The 24,275-nt window shown below is 34.7% G+C and overlaps 1 protein-coding gene across 1 annotated transcript in view; it reads left to right on the top strand.

Annotated features, from left to right (window-relative positions):
- epg5 (ectopic P-granules autophagy protein 5 homolog (C. elegans)) overlaps positions 1–24,275 on the top strand; it is a gene marked incomplete at its 5' end in the record, with an annotated part of 54,522 nt that overhangs the window by 7,855 nt on the left and 22,392 nt on the right. Inside the window, 20 exon segments of the mRNA NM_001110525.1 lie at positions 29–140; positions 4,589–4,703; positions 4,945–5,095; positions 6,586–6,747; positions 6,921–7,078; positions 8,749–8,903; positions 9,007–9,147; positions 9,937–10,098; positions 10,189–10,311; positions 13,914–14,179; positions 14,266–14,406; positions 15,524–15,665; positions 16,760–16,957; positions 17,050–17,160; positions 17,238–17,360; positions 18,462–18,628; positions 20,640–20,870; positions 21,850–21,973; positions 23,076–23,223; positions 23,512–23,683. Of these exon segments, the coding sequence (NP_001103995.1) occupies positions 29–140; positions 4,589–4,703; positions 4,945–5,095; positions 6,586–6,747; positions 6,921–7,078; positions 8,749–8,903; positions 9,007–9,147; positions 9,937–10,098; positions 10,189–10,311; positions 13,914–14,179; positions 14,266–14,406; positions 15,524–15,665; positions 16,760–16,957; positions 17,050–17,160; positions 17,238–17,360; positions 18,462–18,628; positions 20,640–20,870; positions 21,850–21,973; positions 23,076–23,223; positions 23,512–23,683 (3,102 nt within the window).

Below are 24,275 nucleotides of genomic sequence, written 5' to 3'. Positions count from 1 at the left end.
TTGTTGAATGTGTGTGTTTGACATGCAGGCACCGTCCAGACTTCCTGGGACACATGAGGCCCAGTGATGCAAGGGGCAACAACAGCCTAACAGAACCTGCATCTGGTAACTGGACTCTAGTGGATGAAGGTGGAGAAGAGGTGAGGAGGTCCATCATGACATCAAACTGACATCACTGCTTAGCCCTATCGGTGCTTTAAAATGTCCTGTATCCAGCTGCTGACAACGTGTTTTCCCTGATTCAATCACAAGTAGTCAGCGGTGACGCATTACCATTTTCACCTAGAGTTAACAAGTTCAAATGCTTCACTTGTGACTTCTTCTGTTAGACTTTTTTTTAAAGACAATCCCTTTTCATTTTGTAACACTCTACATTACTCAGTGCAGCACTCAACCACGGCTGATTGAACAAACCAAACAGTTAATGAGTGCGTAGTAATGCAAGCAAGTGAAAGTATGTGGATATAATCTGTGTGTCTTGTTTTGATGTTCTTTCTTGAAACATTTCCCATAGCAATCACGTGTTAGGATTGTAGGTCAGTCTTGGCTTTTGTGGCTGTTCAAGCACATTCGACCACATGAGTGTTAATACTGTGATGGCCATGACTAGAGCTGCACAATATATCATTTCAGCATCAATATCATTATGTGCTGATCGCTGGATGTGAAGTGTTGAGTCTGGATCATAGTTGACTGTGAGCCACAGACTCAGAACACATGAGATTTGTAGAGTCACTATAAAGTTTAACCTAATGGAGTACATTTTATCATTCGCAGGAATTTTTAAGGCTTTTGTCCGTTTGAACATTTCTAGAAAGTTTAAAGCATTTTGGTAGAAGAAATAATAGGTTCTTACATAAATTCATTCATTTATTAATTTTCCTTCGGCTTAGTCCCTTTATTCATCAGGGGTCGCCACAGCGGAATGAACCGCCAACTGATCCATCATATGATTTAAACAGCTGCAACCAAGTACTGGGAAACATTCATACGCACATACATTAAGGCCAATTTAGTTTCTTCAATTCACCTATATAGTATAACGCTTGTGTTTGACTGGAGCACCCAGAGGAAACCCACGCTATCACAGGGAGAACATGCAAACTCCAAATGTCAACTGACCCAGCCGAGACTCGAACAAGCAACCTTTTTGAGGTGACAGTGCTAACCACTGAGCCACCGTGTTATTTAATATCTGTACCTGAATACTGTAAGACTGCTGCTAGAAAACACTGCTTATTTCACTTATATGCTTGCAGTTTGTTTATTATATTTCATGCAGATGTACTCCCTACAAGTGATCCCAATTAGTCAAAAAAATTAGTTGTCTTTGAATTGTAGTCCTGTTTTACAGTTTTTTACATACAGCAATATCTATCACTGAAAAATATCAAATATCACAATATCAGATTTTTACAATGTTGTGCACCTCTAGTTATAACTTGTCTGGTTAAATGGATTTTTGACTGTGGAAGTGGTCAAAAGTGGACATGCTCAAAGTATTTTATAGCATGTTTACAGCTTTATTTTGCAGGCTCTTCACCTTCGTGAAGTTGCCACCCTATAAAAAAAATGTCTGAAACTATGCCATTCATTTGTGCCATGTACGTGCTGATCTGTGCCACAAAAAGGAATGTTTGTGCTGGCTTTTGACTGTGTGACTTCACTTTCCACCCCATTATGCTCAAATCACTCCGAATCAGCACAGTTCATTTGTGCTCAATTTGGGCTGTATTGTGCCATTAAAACTGTTTTCCTTGTTTAGATATATGCAGGTAAAGTATTTGCTTTAACAGCACAAACTAGCACAAATCCAGCACAAATGAATGACACCTGTTTTTTTCTGCAATTTAGAGGAAATGGGGTGGAGAGTGACGTCGCAGCTCCAGAAATATTTTGGTTATATCCAAACACAGAAAACAGATAGATACAGTGTTTGTTTTAATGCCACAAACCAGCACAAATCTAGCTCAAATGAACTGTGCTGATTTAAAGTGATTTGTAGTGGTGTAATGGATCACAAATCCCATGGTTCAGATCACTTAATGATTTTTAGTCATGGGTCAGACTAGGGATGCAACAATACAGTTAGCCTACGATTCAATGCATACCTTGTTTTTTTAACACTGTTTTTGGTTCGGTTCTGATGGCTTGACACGTGTTTTCTTTTGTTATTCTTTGCTTACACAATAGGATTAGTGAGAGTTTAAGGAGAAAAAGAATAAAAACGGTTTATTGTAATACTCCTTTATTTTACTTTAAAGCCAAGAAATTTACACTAGTTCCTATTGTATAAAAAACACTGAAATCTCACAGCTGCTGGTAGCCCATATACAAACTGGGGAACACAAAAAATCCTACAATTTTAAAGTAAATGTGAAGATAATAAACATAAATTGACCATTTCAAATAAACATATTTGTACTTCAGTAAACTTAAATAAACCATCTTAATTATCTCATGTTGAAAAAAGTGTGAGACTGTAGTCTGTAAGTTAAAGCGGATTGAGTGCTTTTATAAGATGACAAAAGTCTGCATCTCCATTCACTAAAAATGGCTACAAATCTTTATCAATGAACACCCCCACTGCCTTTGCTATTTTCATGTGTCTCTCAGAACCAGTTGGGTTTGTTTGCTGGAAGAATTCAACAAGGGATTGTTGTTTTTTTGGAGAACTTTATCACCTTCTCTGCTATCCTGCCTTCAGACAGTTATATTGCTAGGTCATGGCACTGCAGATTTGCAGTCAGGTTTGAAGTGTTTCCGTTTGAGTAGGCTATACGTGTAAAACAATGCTTGCACAATGTTTTTTCTTTCATTGACATTATACTCAACGGAAAAACTGAAATGTGCTCACATCAGATTTGAAAAACGCCAGTGTGGTGAGAAATCCGGCGCTTCCTCGTACTGTTACTTCACCTACTGTTGGTTAAGCGCCCCCTAACTTTACAGCATAGTCATTGAATATTTACTTGCGGAGAGGAGTTTCCTCATCTCAGCTCATAGACTTACAAGCACATAAACACAGTCAATTCGAAGAAATATATAACGCACACAAATTATTTAAATGTAAAACAGAAAAAAAACGCAATTCACAAGCCCGGATTGAACCGTGGATGTTGTACCGAAGGGTTCAATATTATATCGAGAATTGCAACATCCCTAGATCAGACCATTTTTCGGATGATCCAAAAAGTGGAGGAGACAAATGTAATTTGTTTTCCATTTATTACACAAACAGTACTGCAAGACACTTTTGGTTTGAACAAATAGAACTGAGAACCTTTAATTTCATGTAATTTTACTTTTAAAAAAAGAAGAAAAAAATCACCTGAATAAAAATTTTATTTTCGTTATTGTGAAAAATTCACTGTTACTACAACCCATATTTATTTTTAGCCTCATTTTTAATAAATGATTCAGTTATTCACTTATAAAATAACATGTTTTATTGCTTGATGTGTCATTTTTGAAGAATTATTCAGTGGCATAATTTTAATGGCTGGTTGTTGCCACCTATTGGTAAAATAATGTAATTGCTGCCTAAAGCTTTCATTTTTGAGTGCTGTTAAATGCAGATGACGGTGGTTTTATTATTTACCATAAATATTATTTACCATGGTTTTATTTAAACTTTAAACTGTTATCCCAGTACTTCTGTGTTGTTTCACTGTTTGTAACTTCATAACTAAATTAGTAACTTCATGACTAAAGACTGAATCTCTGTCTTGATTTTTGCAGTTTCAGATTTGAAGCGATTTTGAAGGATTAATAAACGTATTAATGCTGCGTGGGTGTTGAGATCCTGATCTTAAATGATTAATTGTGTAGCTTACACTGAATGCATTAATGCAGGCTAAACAACACCTTTATTGAAAAACCCACCACATCCCGAATAACCTAGTACAACTACTTCCGTCATTATTATGTTTTAAAAGAACGCCTAAATGCTTTAATACATGTGATTTAAATGATGCGAGAGACAATCTCTCCGCGATCATTACAAATTTAGGATTAATCTACCAGTAAAAAAAATTATTAATCCGTGGGCCACGTGTGTTTTGAATCGTGGGTTGTGATCTGTACGAATCACAGATCAAACGTGATCCATTACACCCCTAGTAATTTGAGCAACATGGGGTAAAAAAGTGACATCACACAGTAAAAAAAAATAAGACCCTAAATCAGAATAAACAAATGGCATAGTTTTGGGGATTATTCTTTCTCTTCAGAGGTATCGTCTGACAGACTAAAATGCATCTTATAATACCAAGTGTTAACTAAGCTTAAAAAATTGTCTGAACTTTTTTATTCTGCTTTATAAAATAAAAAGCTTTTTTTAGCCAGTTGTTTGGCCAGAATCTGTTGATATCATACATTGTGTTAACATTTGATTTCACAGCCTACTATTTTGAGCTATTAGTTTCTCTTTGATTGTCATCACAAACCAAAAGTGTTCATATTTTTTGTCTGTTATGTCTCCAACAACAGACCCTTTGTTGTGCTTGTTATGCTGCTTGTTATGACTTTACATGCTTCTCCCATGTGATGTCCGCTCTGCTGTAACACTCTTTGTGAACTCCCTAAGGACGAAGACCCAGAAACGAGCTGGATGCTGCTGTCTGAGGATGATCTGGTTTCTCTGTTCTCTCAGTTTCCCTTTGATGAGCTCTTCAAACATTTACTGGGCATCTGCTCTAAAGGTGAGGCTGTCTTCATGCCCCACAAACAAACTGATGCAGACATGCAATATTAAGCCAGCGGATTGCATAGTATTCTTGTTTGTGATTTCCGACCACACAACACAAATTACCAAAACAAAAAGCTTTTGGCATGTATTTCCTTTATTATTTACAAGTCCTTGGAATATTACATGTATATTAAAGTTGACATTTTATCGCAGTTCTCAATAATTGGCCTGTGAAATGTCACTCTGTCCAATAGGGGACTATCAGCCTCTAGCCACCACAAGTCAAAAAATGATGAAGATATTTGCATTTGCCTCTTCACTGGTTGAGTTGCTAGCAGTCGGCTTGCAGACCTACAACAGAGCACGCTATCGGCAGTTTGTGAAGAGGATTGGTCACATGATTCGGTTTGTGTTCCTTTCATACCATGACATGTCTATTTTAAGTAACACTTACTAACTACTTATATTCAGTTTCTGTTTAATATTTAGATAATTATTATAAACACATACAGTGATTGACATAATGCTGTGCTTAAAAGCAGCTTTACATGAAGTGCGCTTTCCAGTGTCACAATCGGGAAGTATTTTGATATAAATGATATGCATATGGTAGAAATGCTCAACTTTAATTTACTAGTTCATCATAATTCTGGAGTGTAAGATCGTGTCCGAGCCTCCAACATTATTTACCCTTGTGTATAGTTAAAATTGACTACCCTTTTGTTATGTTAGTGGCTGTTTTTGCCTATTGACTTCCATTATAACAACAAAGCCATCATGTATTGTTAATTGTTGGTGGTTTTCCCTGTTGGGAAGAGGTCAAATTATTATTATTTTTTACTGTTAATCATCAGTTGGCATCATTAACCCTTTAGATAAGCCTGTGCAAAAAAAAAAGTTTCTGGCTTTTATATGGAGTTTGTTAGAGTAAAACAATTATAACGTGTGTAATGAGTGCATATTGTAATGTGAGTGCATAAAAAGACTTACTATGCTTGCTGTGTTCTGAAAGCTGGGGTGCTTATTTTGATTTTCTCAGACATATCAAGGTAAGTGCACAAAAGTCTCACATTCTCTCACACACACAAAAACACTATACTCCAAGTTATTTCATATAAAAGCCTTTTTTTTTGCACTATAACTGATGATGAAAGATAAAAATATTTTTTTTTGCCTTTTTCCAATATGTAAAACCACCAACAATACTTCTATTTTTTTATATATTTATTATCTGTTTTTTATCCTGTCTCTGTAATTCAGTTTCACTGTAGAAGCTCTGTCATGAAAACAAATTCCTTGTATGTGTGAACATACCTGGTAATAAAGCTCTTTCTGATTCTGATTCAATAGCCCACAATGCATGAATATATAGTGTTATGGCTTTGCAATAAAAAAAAGTGTTGTTATAATGGAATTCAATGGGGCCAAAACAGCCACTAACATAATGAAAGGGTAGTAAATTTGCCCTGACTGTATTGAATTTTTGAAAAATTTCAAAGCATTTTCCCAAAATATGTCAAAATGAGATTTGTCACTAAAATCATTCCATTTGATGAAACACAGAGAAGGTTGTGGCCAAGTTAAGACTTAAAATCACCCCAGAGTAGATGGAAACATTCCCAAGATCACACAAGGGTTAAATTCATTTTCAGTTTTGGAGCCAGATGTACCTCAGTGCCATCAACAGTCTTTAGAGCTTATATATAGACCATGATTGATTGTAGCATGATATAAGATTAGTTAAATGCTATTAAATATGTCATTGGTTCTTTGACATTTTGAGTTACTTTTACAGATGTAGGTGACTTATATATTAAACAAATTCAGCATCAATTTCTTTTACAGATTAGGCTTTTGAGTATGTAATCGATACTCACTATTTTTTCTCATACTAGGATGACGCTCTGCTATGTGAGTGACCACTGGGCGCAGTACATCAGTCTGACCGGTGTGAGCAGGACCACAGTGCAGGAGCAGTCATTTTCAATGGAGAAACTGCAGGTGGAGTTTGACCATCTCTTCCTGAGGGCGGTGCTGCATGTGCTTAAGGCCAAGAGGTATAAGATTATTCTGAGGAAAGAAAGTTCAAATCTGACCTAAATCTTCTGTCCAATTCCCTCTATTTTTTTGCTTGTTTGTAGTCAATAAAGGTTTAATAAAAGCAGTGGTTTATCATGTGCATTTCTTCCTCATACTGTGTTTGTTTAACTTTTTCCCTTGTGGTGCGCAGACTGGGCATATGGCTGTTCATGTCTGAGATGCCGTATGGGACATTGTCCAGCTCCATGCTGTGGAAGATCTTCTACATTATGCAGTGTGCAGAGACAGATGGTCTGGAGAAGCTCAGTTGTAGCTTGAGTGCTGAGGACTGTATCCAGAGGCTCAGAGGTGAGAGGAAATGTGCATCTGATCCTAGGAAAAATACAAGAGAGCGTTTCCCAATCTTTATGACTAAAATCTGTAGTATTGGAAAAATATCTATATTGATCTTGCCATCTAATAGGTTGATGATGTGCCAATAAACAAACAAAAAACTGACAAATTAAAGCATTAAACATTATTAAATTGAAAAAATCTTTTAAAATCAGTTAATAAAATTATATTTTGCTCAAAAATAGCTATTTTTACCCTAAACCATTTTAGAGATTGACATAACTATATTCGTGTAGAATCTAATTTAATCTTGTCGAATTGTAATATTTCTTTTATTTTTAGTTGTTTCTAAAAATATTAGCTATACATTAGTTAAATATAATATATCTGTTTGCATCATACTGCAATAAAGATATAAACTGAATACCAAATGTAATGTCATAGATAAATTCGTTCTGAAAGATCATCATGTCAGTCTGCAATTTCTGACCTAGCCTCAAAAATCATCTTGCATTGTCAATAAATTTTTTTTATCATTTTATTGTTGCTTTTACTCTTGGATTATTGATTAGATTTTTTTATTTGATTTGATTTATTTCCTTTCTAACAGAAATATCATACATAAAATATCATTAACAAAAAATAAATTTCAACATGATCGAAAATGGAATGGGATGAAGCCCAAGCCTATTATTTTCCCACCCCTTTACCACATACATCATTCGTCTATTACTTAAATTTATTTCTTCTTTTACTTATCTCTTCTTTTTGCATAAGACATATTTTATCCTTTTGGCAACTTTGACAAATTATGTGTTTGATTCCATTTGTATATTTACATTTTGTGACATAGACCCGCAAAAAGTACATAGTACTTCAAATAGCCATTAATTCAAATGTCATCATACCTTTCTCATTTTATCCGTTTTTAATCACCTCCATCATTATATTCCTTTAATAATATATATTTATACAATGTTTTAAATTGATTATTATCGTGACATTGTTTGAAAGTCTGATCTAGACTGTTCCATAATTTCACACCACAGACAGACATGCACAAACTTTTTAAAGTTATCCTTGTTTTCAACCTCCTAAAATTTAGTTATTCTCTCAGGTTAAATCCCCCATGTCTTTCTTCAAAAAACTTTAGTATGCATTTCGGAAGTAATTTATTCCTAGCTTTAAACATAAATTGTGCTATTTTATTTTAAACCAAATCATTAAACTTAAGTATTTTCAATTTAAAAAAAAATAAAGGATTTGTATGCTCCAAATACCCCTCATGTTTTATCAGTGTAATTACTTTTTTCTGTATTGTACATACGGATCGTAAATTAGATTTATATGTATTGCCCCAAATTTCAACGCAATAACTCATGTATAGCATCATAAGTGTAAATTCATAAATAAATTTGTTAATTATAAATTTCAGTTGTTTTAGTTTAAAATCAATTGTAAGCAAATCTTCTGTGACTTTAGCAAACAAGTCACCTAATTAGTTGAGAGATTTATCAAATTGCCCCCTCTAGTGGATACCAAAAAATTGCTAGCGAAATTTCCTATTCGTAGTTTTGCACAGTGTATTTATTTAAATTATTATCAGGTGTCCCACCCACTTTAACAGGTGCTGGTATCTCCTTGTAAGACCAAAAAAAAAAAAAACTCAGCTGTGTTTGTTTCAGAATCAAGCCATCAGGAGAGGTTTCAGCTTTGGCTGTCTGAGATAAACAGCTCAGATGGGATCTGCCTGTTGACAACGTTTGCGCACATGGCCCAGCCGAGACGCACCGATGTAGACCCTGAGTTTGTCAGGAACATAGTGCTAGAGATATACGAGGTGATCTAAAATCTGTCAAAATCTTTACCAAAGACCTAATCACAGCATGATACTATATGCTATATATAAATGCAACAAATGTCTGATTAATCTTTCCCTCAAGGTTTCCTATGTAAGTGTCACCACCCGTGAGATCTTCTCTAAAGTTGGACGGGAATTGCTTGCAGCGATAGCGGCTGCCCACCCTCACATTATCTCTGTGTTGCTGGAGAGACTGAGAGAGACCATAGAGAGAGTGGGCATGGTGAGCGAATACATCATAGTCTTCAGTCCACCAAACAAGCTCAAAGGTCACATTTCATTAAAGGGATAGATCATTCATTCATTTTCCTTCAGCTTCCCTTTATTCATCAGGGGTCGCCATAGCGGAATGAACCACTAACTTATCCAGCATATGTTTTACACAGCGAATGCCCCTTCCAGCTGCAACCCAGTACTTGGAAACATCCACTCGCACTCATTCATACACTACAGCCAATTTAGTTTATTCAATTCACATATAGCGCATGTCTTAGGACTGTGGGAGAAACCGAAACAAAGCAAACTCCACATAGTAATGCCAACTAACCCAGCTGGGACTCGAACCAGCAACCTTCTTGCTGTTAGGCAACAGTGTTAACCACTGAGCCACCATATCACCCGGGGATAGTTTACCCAAAACAAAAAAAATTAATTCAGTTATCATTTTTATTCACCCTTTACCTATTTCAAATAGTTTCTTCTGTTGAACACAAAATAAGATACTTTAAAGAGTGGAATCATTGACTTTTTACAGTTTTTTTAATTTATTTTTTTGTATTATGAAATTCAATGATTACAGGTTTTCAGCTTTCTTCAAAATATCTTCTTTTGTGTTCAGGAAACCACTTGAGAGTAAGTAAATTTTCATTTTTGTGTGAAGTATCCCTTTAATGATCTTTGTAGAACTTGAGTAGTCTAAGATGAAGAATGACATTTAAACATCAACATGAATGTTTATTCATGGGTTATATCTTGGTTTGTTAGTTTTCCTATTTGCTAATTATCTTTGCAGGTGTCGTTGTACCTGTTTAAAGAGTTGCCCTTGCACTTGTGGATGCCAGCTCAGGAGGAGGTGGGGCTGATCAGAGACTGGCTGATGAACTTCAGTCTCACTGCTGTTGAGAACAGATTAGCCTGCATTATACTAGAGGGCCTCAACTGGGGATTTCAGCCAGTGAGTCCGAAATGCTGATTTATCACCTTAAATATGTGTGTTCTGCTTTTTGCTTCAAGCACTGAAAGGAACTGTTCCTTTTATCCACAGAATGGTTGCCTTATTTTACCTGCACCTCTGCACAGTGACGTTGCCTTGTTGGTGATTGAGGCATATCAAAAATATCTTACAGATAAACCATATGGTGGCATCCTCTCAGAAGGCATTAAACAGGTATGCTTCACATACATAAATAAGACTGTGACACACCCTGCCTCTTAATAAGCATAGCTTATAAATGATTACAGGGGCAGAAATTAACAAGAATTTATTAACTACGTTAAATGCCATATATGACTTTATAAATATTTTTAGTTACCTTATTTATGCTGTCTTATGTCAAATATTTGTAATACTTTTATGCGTCAGTACTTCAGTTATTCAAAAAGTTATTTTGCACATTATATTTTAAAGGTGCAGTTGGTGATCTGTCACAGTGCTAACCAGTTAGCATAATATCTTTGAAACACAGTCCCTCCCCTGCCGTTCAAAGCCACGACTTCTGAAACACAAATGTGCACACCCTAAAGATGACAGCAGACAACCCTCTCTCATTCTCTAAAGCAGGGGTCATCAATTTCGGTCCTGGAGGGCCGGTGTCCCTGCAGGATTTAGCTCCAACTTGCCTCAACACACCTGCCTGGATGTTTCAAGTATACCTAGTGAGACCTTGATTAGCTTGTCCAGGTGTGTTTGATTAGGGTTGGAGCTAAAATCTGCAGAACACCGGCCCTCCAGGAACAAGTTTGGTGACCCCTGCTCTAAAGCGACTCTGCTTGGTGGTTGGCTGGCGGGTTGCATGAACTACACTTATTACTAAGCCATACTTGCATGCTATTTCAGACCGAATATTCAGAGAAGCATGGTAAACAATATAGGGAGCGCTTCACAGGTTGTCAATGTTCAAAAATGTAAAAATGTGATTTGAATATAAAAACAGCTTCACCTCAGTAAAGCAGGCTTGACGGAATAGAGCTATTTACTTATGTTTGTTGTTGAACTAAATAAAAACCTACATTATCAATGCTATAAAAGGTCCCTTATAAAACTGAAAATAGTCACATCAATTGTTTGAGATTTCAGTAGCTGAACAACACTTCTGTGCATATAACCCATTCATAACAATACAATCTACATCAGCTTTGCGTGACTCAAATAGTTTAAAAACATAACTTCACCTATCTAAAAGAAATACTTCAGCCATGGTGTCATGTTTCCTCCAGCGTCCTCCAGTCCAATATTGATTCAGGATTTTAAAAAGTTTTGATTCAGCATTTGTGTTTGTTCTCTCTCATCTCGTGTGCACATGATTGTGCGGGGCGCATTTGTACAAAGCTATATTTGCTGACAGACAGTTTGTGCTACTTATCAGAATTATGGGAATTATCGACCTGACAATATTTAATTGAATCAACATTTTTTATAAAACATTAAATTCAATTAATGTTTATATATATATATATATATATATATATATATATATATATATATATATATATATATATATATATATATATATATACATATATATATATAGCGCTTTTTACAATGTAGATTGTGTCAAATCAGCTTAACATAGTACTAAAGTCCAGAATTTAGAGTTGAAGTTTAGTTTAGGTCAGTTCAGTGCGGTTTAAATTTCACTGCTCCACAAGTCCTGATCCGAGCAAGCCAGTGACCACAATGGCGAGGGAAAAAAAACTTCACCAATTGACGAAGTGAAGGGAGAAAAAAAACTCGAGAGAAACCAGGCTCTGTTGGGGACAACCATTATTCTTCTGGCCGAACTTCCTGTGTGGAGCTGTTGTCTAGGCGCCAGAGGCTGGAGAAGATGAACAACCATCTTTGTGAAGCTGCAGGTGTGAGTAGGGCACTGGCGGGAGGTCAGGCTGACCCACAGGATCAATGTGGGAACTCGTTTGTACTGTGGTCTTTCAGCAATCAGTCCTTCATGCACTTCATTCCTCTATGATCACTACAGCATCAGCTCAGGATACGGCCTGGTCCAGGATTATAGATACCTTGGGATCATCTCTTCACAGGTCTTGGATCGCATCAATGGTGCTGCATAGTCTCTAGGGGCCTCAGGATGAGTATCCCCATGTAGAAATAGAGAAAAAAGAAAACAATTAGCGTAGCTGCTGTTCATAGTGTATTTAAAGGAGATGCGAAAATGAAGTACTACACATGAAAATAGCAGTTATGTAAACAAACATGTAAAGCATATGAGAGTTTCTAACACAGTGTACATATAACATAAAAATACATTTAGATCATTTACTTTAATCATTACTAGTGGAACGTGTAGAGACTTTCAACTAGCACAACAAAAAAATGTTTCTGAAGACAATCACCTACTTCATCTTTAGTCAAGACAACTGTATTGTATTTAGTTTTACCATTTCAGCTTGTATAAAAAATTATATTTGCTGTTAATAGCCAACAGTTTAATCAATCACAATAGTGCTGTGTTTCCTCTAGAGTTTTTTTACAGCTGTAATGGCTTTTACACAGATCTTGGCATTATTTCAATGACAAATGTAGTGAGGGCAGTATTACAAGTCGAGATCACATTAATGTAATATGAGCACGTGAATCTCTTTTCTTACGCACCGTTTTCCTCTGTTTGTGCACAAAACGTCTTTCACACCCTCAAATATACGCTGCTCAAGTGCAGATTTTCTTGTGTGCTCTCAAATAAACACTGCTGAAGTGCGATTTACTGCGTTTATGTAACGAGTGTGTCTCCAACATTTATTAAATTTGCTAGGAGTATTTATGAATATCTCCAAAAGACCAGCAGAGCGACATTGATGCGTCCTAAAGTAAAATGAAACAGCTATAAACTCCAGCAAGATAAAGCCATTGTATGCAGAACCACATACCTTTATCCATAAATTAAATATAATTATGGAAACTATGTTCATCATAACTAAAAGCTACATCGTGTTTGCTGGCCTCACACATCGCACAGCCCTGTCAGTCAGTAATCATGTAACCTTAAAGGGTTAAACAAACAACACACAGCACTACTACCATTACAGAAAAGTTCACTCTGTTATAAATAATTTACCTTTTAATAGGTTTTGGTGCGATTATAGGCCACTTTCAAAAAAAAAAAAAAAACAACAATTAAAGGTTTTGAATGAGAAGCTGTTATGTAGCCATGGCAGAAATTAGGTTTTGATGTTGCCCTGCCATGAAACAATGAATGAAGCAAAAACCTTGTAGTGAATAATTAACCATTTCTGTCGAAGAATATTTTCTTCTTTGCATCAGACACCTGCACTGTATCTGTTATCAGCCAACAAAAAACTGTCACACCACCTGTTCATGATAACTATTATTGATCAGCACATGTTTCTGTTTGTACTGCTTGTATGCTTTGAAATGTGAAAATTATTGGCAATCTTCTACAACAAACAGATCTTTTAATCCCAGTTTCTTTGCAAATCCTGTTCTGTGGACATGGTTATACGTGTTACTATGAAGACACTTTAATACGTGCCAGTCAATCAATTCATTGGGCTAGGAAAACAAACCTACAATATGTTACAATGGGCCTCAAAATCATCTGGGATTTGGATTCTATTTTAACATCAGGAAACTTGTTGTGTTTATATCAGTCCAATTTGACAGTGGACACACTTTACCTACACACAGTTCTGTCCAAACTTCCAAAAGTTGATTTCGCATCATAGACGTCCTTTAACTCTACGTTAGTTTATCATTATTACATATTTCTATGATAATTACAGTGATAATGATCTCTTTAGGTGTCTTACCTGGCTAACGTGGTGAGGCTCGGCCAGACTCCAGAATCTTCCTTTAATCAGTGGGCTTGGGATATAGTTCTGAGGCTAAAGCTCCACGCCAATGAAAGAAGCCCACAGGATGCATGGTGCCCGCTTCCATCCTCCAGCGCCCCCAGTGTGCCAGAGATCACAGACTCTCCCATTATGCACCCAGTGTTCAAAGCGGTCAAAGCCGGCATCCCCATTGGCTGTTTTCTGGCTATTGAGATGACCACCATCGGGCACAGGTTTGAAAAAATCCTCAGTATAAAAACTAGTTGATTCATCATCAACAAACCAAATCCAGGAACATGAATGTTTTGTGTATTTCTAGTTTGGAGAAGTTTTGCAGTGAAGGAATATCTTTGCTGAAGATTCTAATTCAGTCCCGTCATCTGAGAGCTGCTGTGCACATACTGGAGAACATTCTTCCTCTGGTCTACAACTGCCAGTTCTACCTGCTTAAGAATGAACAGTGAGGAACATTTGTGCTTCTATTCATGCTTAGTCACGTTTCCACTCTCAGGCCAGCATACTAAGGACAGGGTTAGTGAAAGCTACTAACAAATGGCATAACAAATACACATTATGCTCAAGAAAATGCCAGATACTGATAGAAAAACAAAGCTTATATGTTTAAAGCAGCATATTTGTTTCATAGTTCATCCTTCTTCCATGTGCATTGGTTGATACCAGATTTCTGCATCTGCAAATTCAGAAATAACATGAAATGGTGAATGAATGTGAAAGTTTATGTAAAATATATATATATATATATATATATATATATATATATATATATATATATATATATATATATATATATATATATATATATATATATATTTCAGATATTTCACAAGTGTTGTTTAACAGGCAATGTTTTTTTCAACACGTTTAAACATACTACTTTTATTAATTAATTTCTAATAACTAGTTTCTTTTGTCTTTGCAATGGGGAAAGTCCATAATATTTTACTAGATACTTTGCAAGATATTAATATTCAGCTTAAAGTGCAATTTAAAGGCTTAACTGGGATTGATTCATTGATTAACAGTTCATTGACTAATATTAATATATATATATATATATATATATATATATATATATATATATATATATATATATATATATATATATATATATATATATATATATATATATATATATATATATATTTGTCAATGAACTGTTAATGTTTCACAAGGGGCTAATAATAATGACCTTAATTTTTTTTCCAATTAAATTCCAGTCAGATCTAAAGATATAAGACTTTCCCCAAAGAAAAAATTTAGGAAATACTGTGATCAAAACACTTGACAGAATAAAAAGTTTACAGGAGGGATAATAATTTTGCCTTCAACTGTATATGGAGGTATGTTAAAGGTGATTTTTTAGGTTTTTGAGGCTAATGGCCCGCTTAGCCCATGTTAGCCTTTGAACTGGCCTGATAGTGGAAAAGAGTGCTATTGTGTGATATTTTCAATTATTGTCTTTGAATTTTTTTATTGTGTTCATAAGAGATAATAATGAATTGATAGTGTTGTCATTATTTAATTAACGCATATACATTTGCTCTAATATTAATCAGGTTTCTGAGCTGTGTCCAGCTGTTTTTGCAGCTGGATAGTGGCACTCAAGGCGTAACCCAGCAGGTCACACAGAAGGTGGCCCAGCATCTGATTGGCCCCGCTACATGTGAGAATATCAAACTGCTGAACAGTGTGATCCAGGTAGGATATCCCATGTACAACAAACAGTTGTTCCTCTATTTTTCTTTTTTTTTTTTCCCCAAAACATTATATTACATGTACATGTTCAGTTGAAAACAAGTTAAATTGCTTAAGGATTATTAAGTAGAATAGGTAACCATTTGCAAAAAAGTATTATTAGTAAACATTAGTTAATGCACTAAAAGGACAAACAGCCATATTATAGTTATACGTATAAGTTAGTAAAACAATCTAACTGACTTTTACTAGTTGTTAACTCCATTTAGTAAAATGGTTGTTTTAAATGCATTAATATGTGTTAACTAAGAAATTAATATTGCGTAATATCACTAAATGCTTTTGTAGTTGTCATCACATTGACTTTAACCCTTTAACTACCCCACCAAGAAAAAAAATGTTTGGAGTGCATTTCTTATCTCCTAATGTCGCTAGTTAACGCACTCAATGCATTTTTTTCAACACATCCCATAATTTCTAAAATATCAGCCTCCACCAAATGTTTGATATGTCGTTTTGTGGTAAAGGTACCATACTTACACTTCATATTTTTTTAGGTTTTTTATAGTATATGACCAATTTATGTAAAAAATATTTAAAATAACACATTTTGAATACTAAATCACCTTTTAATTTAAAGTATGCCATAAAATATTTCAGATTCTCATTTAACCTGTTTTTTTTTGTTTTGTTTTGTTTTTTACAAGAAAACCAAAATCAAGTGTAGTAATGCAATAGGATTATGTTTGTTTGATTATTTTTTTTGTCTGAAAACAAACAATGCTGTGTGTGTAAACCATTATTTAAAACAGTCATTCTTTAAATTACTTTCACAGTTATTATTTCGAAACAGTCAAAATTTGGTTATCCATTTGCTAGAGGAGCAGTCAAAGGGTTAAGTTAGCTGATGTTAGCAAATGAAACCTTACGGTACAGAATTAGCAAATAAAAGACCTATTAACAATTTAGGAATTTTCACAGAATTTTCAATTAAACTGTTTAAAAACAAATCTTTCGAAACGAGTGTATAGATAAAATAAATGGAGTAACTTAAATGCATTAAAAGTTTTTAAGATGAAGATGTTCTTGTACTTCAGGCTCATGTTCTGGAGAGCTCCAGGAATGGACGTGTTGGTGCAGTCGCTGTTCTGGAGTTCTGGCTTCAGGTTTTGACTGAACAGAGCCTCTGGTATCGAGACAGAGCTGTTCTCTTTCTTCTGGACCACTTGTGCCGTTCTGCATTTCTTCACCAACAAGAGGAATGTCTCCAGAAAATACTCTACCAGCAGCACAAGGTTATTTAATAAGACGTAAACATGGATTTCATTGATTCAGAGTTAAAAGCTAATCTCTTAAAAATGTTTTTTTGTTGGATTTGTGTTTTTAGAGCGCTTTAGGTTACCATGGAGACAAAGGTTTGCTCTCGTCTATTATGGGCTGGATAGTGGCAGGAAATGTTACTCCGTCTTTTATTGAGGGCAGTTCTCTCACAGGAGAGGTACAGTATGTGCGGGTTATTACTTTTACAGCACATCTTGATTTAAGGCATCACTTGCTTCATGCTTTTATTTTAAGGTGTGGTTTGCTTGGATGATCCTAAACATGGAGACAATGTTCGAGGAAGATTCCCAGCTGCGACGCTGTGTAGAGCATGAGCTGCTCTCAAACCCTGCGTGTACACCAGATCAGGCTTTGAAGGTACACAATCCTTCTGCTCATTCAGTAAATTGATCATGCACAGCACATCATTGTCTTTCTTTTTTCTAATGTAACACAAAACAAGACGTTTGGGAAAAAAATCTGGAAACCGGTAACAATTGACTTCCATAGTGTTTGTTTTTGTTTCTACTATGGATTTGAATGGTTACATGTTTCCAACAATCTTCAACATATCATCTTTTAGGTTTATTTTTCAGTGAACTATCCCTTTTATTATTGTTTTTAATTTTCCAGATATTTAACTTTTTTACTAACTTGCAAGAATGATACATTTATTCTTTTGATTTTAAGCCTCTAAAGAGCCAAGTTGGTTATTAAAAATATCAATATGTATTGTTATTGTAAGACAATTGTGAGCAAAGGCTAAATATTTTGTTCTCTCAAAACACATCCACTGTCACCTTACATGTTATTTAGAGCAGAAGTGTCCAAACTTTTTCTTATAAAGGGCTAAAAACCCAAAGGTAAGTATACAGTAGCAAGCTGTATTACTTTCAATTTGCCATAGGTCATTTCCTCATTTATTTCACAATATTTAAAAATAAATGAGGAAAAAATACTTAAATCATAATAACTTATGCATTTTATATATATATATATATATATATATATATATATATATATATATATATATATATATATATATATATATATATATATATATATTATAATAGACTTATTACAATAAAAACAAACAATTCCTTTTATAACTATTTGGAGTTCAATGTCGAGAACACTAGTCAAGCTGCATTTACCTTGATTTATGCATCGTTGTCTTCTACTATGGTCCCTATGCATCAAGTGACTGTATGTGGGGATGGCAGGCCAAATAAAAGGTTACAATGGGCCAAGTTCGACCTGTGGGCCCTAATTTAAGCATCTCTGGGTTAGAGGGTCTTATTGGTGACTTTTTAAATTTAGTATTTAAGAAGTTTAACGATTTTAAAAATAAAAAGCTTCATAACTATTAATCCTGTATGATTGTTAAGATAATAGAAGGGTCCCTTTAAATAAACGTTTACATGTATTGATGCAACAGACATGCAAATTCATTAGCCTCTTTATTGTTTATTTTGTCAGAAAGCCCAGGTGCGTCTCAAGCTTCAGGTTGTCCCATCACTGCAGAGGCTGATGATCTATCGCTGGGCTCAACAAGCTTTAGCCACTCCTGCAGACCATCCAATCCTGCCTTTGGTGTGGCAGAAATTCTTCCAGCTTTACCTCCGTCAACCTGGACCAGAGTTTGGGTGAGTTAAATAGAGAGACAATCTGTCCATGAGATAAATGTTACTTGTTTGGCTTGGGATTTTTTAATACCCGCCCATACGGAATCAGACATGGCCATATATAAACATACAGTTAAAGGCAGAATTATTTACCCTCCTGTGGAATTTGTATTTTTTTTTCTTTTTTTTTTTTCCCAAGTGACTGTTTTTAACTTTTTTAAAGCTATTTTAAGGTCAATATTATTAACCACCTTAAGCTTTTCTCAATTCTGTCTAGAGAACAATCCACTGCTGTCCAATAACTTGTCTAATTTTCATTACTTGCCTAACAAATCAAAAACTCCTAGTTCCTTTATTTATTAATTTTTCTTCCGCTTAGTCCCTTTATTCATCAGGGGTTCATCACAGCGGAATGAACGCCAACTTGTCCAGCATATGTTTTACACAGCGGATGCCCCTCCAGTTGCAATCCAGTACTGGGAAACATCCATACACACATTCACACACATACACTACGAACAATTTAGTTTATTCAATTCACTTATAGAACCTGAAGGAAACCCACGCCAACACGGGGAGAACATGCAAACTCCACACAAAAATGCCAACTGACCCAGCTGGGACTCAAACCAGCAACCTTCTTGCTGTGAGGCGACAGTGCTAACCACTGAGCCACCACCCTAAAACTTATGGTTAAACCTTTAAATTGCACTTTAGGCTGAATATTAATGACTTAACAAGTAAAATATTATGTACTGTCATCATGGCAAATACTTAATAAAACCATTATTGGAAAGTAGTTAAAAAAAAACAATTATGTTTTTAAAAGTTATTTTCAACATTAAGCAGCACTAGGAAACATTTAAAAATAGTTATAATTTCACAGGAGGGCTAATAATTTTGACTTAAACTGTATGAATAAATTTATAGTTAATGTACATGTACATATTTGTAATTCTAATTGTAAAATTGTTGATAAATATCACTATTAATAAACCATAAACTAAGATTTTCAGCTCAAATAACTAATTATAACTAATTAATGATGTACTAATATAATTAACTAGCTGCTTTTTTAGTTAGTAAGGTAGTGAATGGGTTTAAGTATTGGATGGGATTAGGGATGTATACAATCATACTTTTTAAGTACTAATAAACAATTAATAATTTAATAGTCAGGTAATAAGTCAGTAGTTTATAGTTGGAATTGGTACTTAAACTAAGTGTACTTAAACCAAAATTTCTAAACATGCACCTTTGCAATATTTGTGTATATGACATATTTCTTTGAATTAATTTGTATGACATACAGTATATGTGATTTGCATATATTGCCATGCATCAGATTTCTTTATGGGTAATACTTAGCAAGACTGGCAAACTTTATGTATACCTTCATGGCATTCTAATTCACTTCAGTGCATTTGTTACACAACCCTTGTTGAATTTAAAGTACGTGCTGTACTGTCAAGTAAAGATGTGTGCACTGTTCCCTTTTCCATCTTTTTATTCCTTCCTCCCCCTCACATCCATTTTGCACTCCTTTCTCATTGAGGATTTCACTCATTTTTTTCACCAGATTTTACATGTTTGTGTAACAGTGCTAATGACTCATAAGGCTGATGTTCTAGTTCTTTGACTAATATTGCTTCTCCTTCATTTTTGTGTTTAACAATGTTACAGATGCAGTTTTATAAAGCTATTTGTCCATTACAAAATAAAGATTTGTTTTTATAAGATAGCTGTCAAGAATACTTTTTTTAAATATAAGGAATTATTCTCAGCTCAAATCATTCATTTGGATACAATTTTGGTTGGAAACTAGATAATTGCTCTGTGTCAGGGTCCTGATCAATCACTGAGTGTTTACTCTGTACTGAAATCCAGCAGACTGTACATTTAGTTTAGTTTAGTTTAGTTTAGTTTTTTAGTTGGTCATCTACTTGTGAATGTGGAGTACAATGTTTGGTTTAATTATGGATGATGATTATGATGATGATCATGATAACACTTTATTATTTAACATCATCAGGCTGGAGGTGAAAGGTTGCATTGGCAGGCGTTATTTCCATAGTGCGGCCCATCTGTCCTTGATGAAGAGCCTCAGACAGCGGCTGGTGGAAGTGTCTGATTTCCACCACGCCGCCAGCAAGGCTCTGAAAGTGCCCTGCGCTAGTGGAGATTCCGGTGATGGTCTGCTGACCCCCGGGACGCCCATCACACAGTACATGACCTCTCCTGACCTGCACACTGAGATCGTGCGGTAATGTCTACAGTTTACCTCTCTCTGCATCTGATGTTCTGTTTACTGTTGAGTTGAGTCGTGTTAAACTAACAGGGTGTATGCAGGGTCTTAAAGTCTTAAATCTCAAAAACTAAATTTTAGGCCTTAAAAAGTCTTAAATTTACTGAAATATTGTGTTGTAGGTCGTAAATTTTTTTCAAAACAGGTCTTAATTTTCCTTTGTTCTTGTATAGCTACCCAATCTGGCCAACACATCCAGTCACCAAAAATTCATCTCGAAATTTTTATCTCAAAAAAATCATCTCTCATAAAACTTGTAACTTTTTATTCAAGAATGTAGTTTTTACCTCTATTTACCATAATGGTTGAAATTTCTTCCTTACAATAACATTTGTTTAAAAGTTCCCCATGTATTTGCTGATGAGGAATCTGACCTGGACAGACTGTTGTGCATATATTTAGTTTATTTATTATAGTTTAAAAAACTTTTTTTTGTTTGATTGTTTGTTTTTTCATTTATTTTAAAGACAGGTTATGTTGAAAAAGTGTATGTATATATTTAGAGCTTGCTTGTTTTGAAAAAACTATTTAAAAAACAAATCAAAAAAGTCTGAATAATCTAAAATATTAAATTTGTTTGATTATTAAATTATTATATTGTATTATTACATTATTTTTAAAAAGTTATGAGCCGTTCAAAAAGCGTTTTGCCCTGTATCAGTATAAAATTTCAATCTTAATGGTCTTAAAAATATCTTAAATTTAACTTGCTGAAACCTGAAGAAACCTTGATTAAGTGATGAAGTAAAACATCAAAAAGAAACATGTAATACTATTAGCAAGCTGTTTGTACATCTGTTTGTTTTTTGTTTTGTTTTTTAAATCAGAAATTAAAAACAAACTGCATGACCATGTTAGATTTGATGTTATTAATAAATGGAACTTTTATCATTCATCCAGACGCATTTTGTTTAATGTCAGATGTCTTATTGTTCAGGCTCTTCACTGTGTTTGCCTTGTGGTTGGATGATGAAAACCTTCAGAAGCAGGAAATTTACTTGCCCTCTTTGCCAAAGCAGTATGACACCCATCGCCTGGCCAAAATTATGCAGCGCCAGCAGGTGAGGCTTTGCTGGAGTCCAGCACAGGGCAAATGCTTGAGTTCAGATGGCAAAGTTGAAATCCAATCAGATTAGTGTGCTTCAGTAGCATGCCCTGTTATGTTTGAAAGTCAGAGCACACAATCTACATAAAGATAATACGGTGGTGTTTCATGGTTTATAATCTGTTTAGATTAAGTAGATCATTTTCAGTAAATATTGTCATGAGATTCAGAAGCGAATGTTTTGTAGATTTAGTATTTTTTAGATCTGTTTAGAGCATAAGTTAAAATTAAATGGACACTTTTGAAGGAGCATGTTTTGTTTATTATGTTATTCATACTAGTGGATATCTAGACTCAAATGACATGAATGGGCAAAAACATGGAATATTATTTTTAATCACCAATTTTTGGCTTAAGGATTAAACTGTTATGAAAGATGTACCAGAACAAGTTGATATGCCAATTTGATTTGTTTGTGTAAGATGTTTTATAAGAATAATGAACTTATTCCTTTAAAGGAAGTGTTCAAAGTGCATTTCCTAATATTTGCTATTGTCGAAAAGCACTAAATGTGCACTGTAAAAGATATGTAGATGTAAAATTGTGACTAATATGGTCTCGGAGAAATTCACTAAAATATAATGTCTACTATAGTGGACAATTTTATTCCTGGCTCTCAGGAGAATAGTATTTTAAATAATCCTTTTAAATGAGGCTTGTCAATCTCTCTATATTTAGCAAGTTGTAGAATCACAAGTTTAAGGAGAGTACGTTTATTTTAAGTGATCTCTTTTATGTGTGTGGTTAAGTGTTATTATAAGTGTTTCTGAAAGAGATCATGTGTTCATGCAGGGTAGATTTCTTTAAAAAATAGTAAATAGATACAGTAAGATACTTTTAAAATCTAATTTATTCCTGTGATGACATATATCAACTATAGACAATTTGCAAATCTCATCTACGTTTTCTTTTATCATAACACATAAATAAATGGAAAAGTATTTTGTAAGTATTTGTTTTATTTATAAATATTTTATATACACATTTTCAGATGTTTTTCACACAAAACCTAATGAAAAGTTAACTGAAGGTATATCTGTGTGTGACTCCATCTATAGGAGGTGTGGATGGAGCATGTGGATATCGAGCGAGTCCAGCACGAGCTGCAGGAAGTGCTCGATCTGTGGTCAAAGGTCAAGAGTGAACCTGCAGTCTCACAGAACAGCAGCTCCTCCATCTTTACCGACTTCATCAACCCTCTGGCTGGTACTGAGCCACACTTTAGATAACTCCCTTTCAGATGTCTGTGTTCATAACAGCTTCAGGCATATTTAATTCAAGCATGCATTACTTAAAACATTTGCAATTCAGGAGCTGCATTATGTCACAAAAACACTTTTGTCTAGTTCAATTTTTAGTTTTGAATAATGAAAATATGTTAATCTTTTGGTGTTTAATATTCAGAGCTAACATCAAAACAATTCGTAAGAATTCATTTCACAACAGATGTTACTTTTGACATCAATATCATGTTCCTCAACTGTTGTTTTGCAGCAAGGGAGCGTATTCTCACTCACCTGAGAAAGCATGATGCCCCTCAGGGGTCGCTGCTGCCAGTGCCCATGAAAGCTCCAGTGCCTGATATTCCCACTGCGAGCCTAACTGATGAGAAAATCTCCACCACCTTAATTCAAGAAGACCTCACTAAGCTCCAGCATCAAGCCAAGTAAGATTTAGTACATCAGCACTTGCTAGTTGCATTCCAAATGACACACTATACACTTTAACACTACTTATACACTCAACCGTGTATTGCATGAGTTTAGAGTAATGTCAAATGAAACAGTAAAGTTTTTACTGAATGAAAATTCCATTCCATTTCCCAGTTGACGTTTATAATGTACTATTGGGAGGTGGTGTAATCGACTACGTGGAAGAATTTTGCTTGCACAATCTAAAATAAAATCATGCAAACCTTAGCGCCCAAAAGCTCCTACCCTTCTAAAGCTGCATTTTTCTGATTGCTTAAAGTCATAAACATTATTTTCTTACTTATTCAATTGAAAAACATGCGTCATCTGCTTTGCAAAAAAAAATATCTTACTTAGATTTTTTGTCTTGTTTCTAGTCCAAATATCTAAAAATTCTTAAAACAATGTGCTTTTAGACAATCAAAAAATAATGTCATGTTTTGAAAATATGTCAGAAAATATGTCAGTAATATGTCAGTTTTTCCCTAAAACAAACAAAATAATCTAGCAATGTGGTAAGCAAACTGATATTATGTCAAAAGGAAAAACAAGATTAATTTGCTTACC

Source organism: Danio rerio, chromosome 5 (genome assembly GCF_049306965.1).
Source record: "Danio rerio strain Tuebingen ecotype United States chromosome 5, GRCz12tu, whole genome shotgun sequence".
NCBI classification, from domain to species: domain Eukaryota; kingdom Metazoa; phylum Chordata; class Actinopteri; order Cypriniformes; family Danionidae; genus Danio; species Danio rerio.
This window is presented reverse-complemented; position numbering and strand designations above follow the sequence as displayed.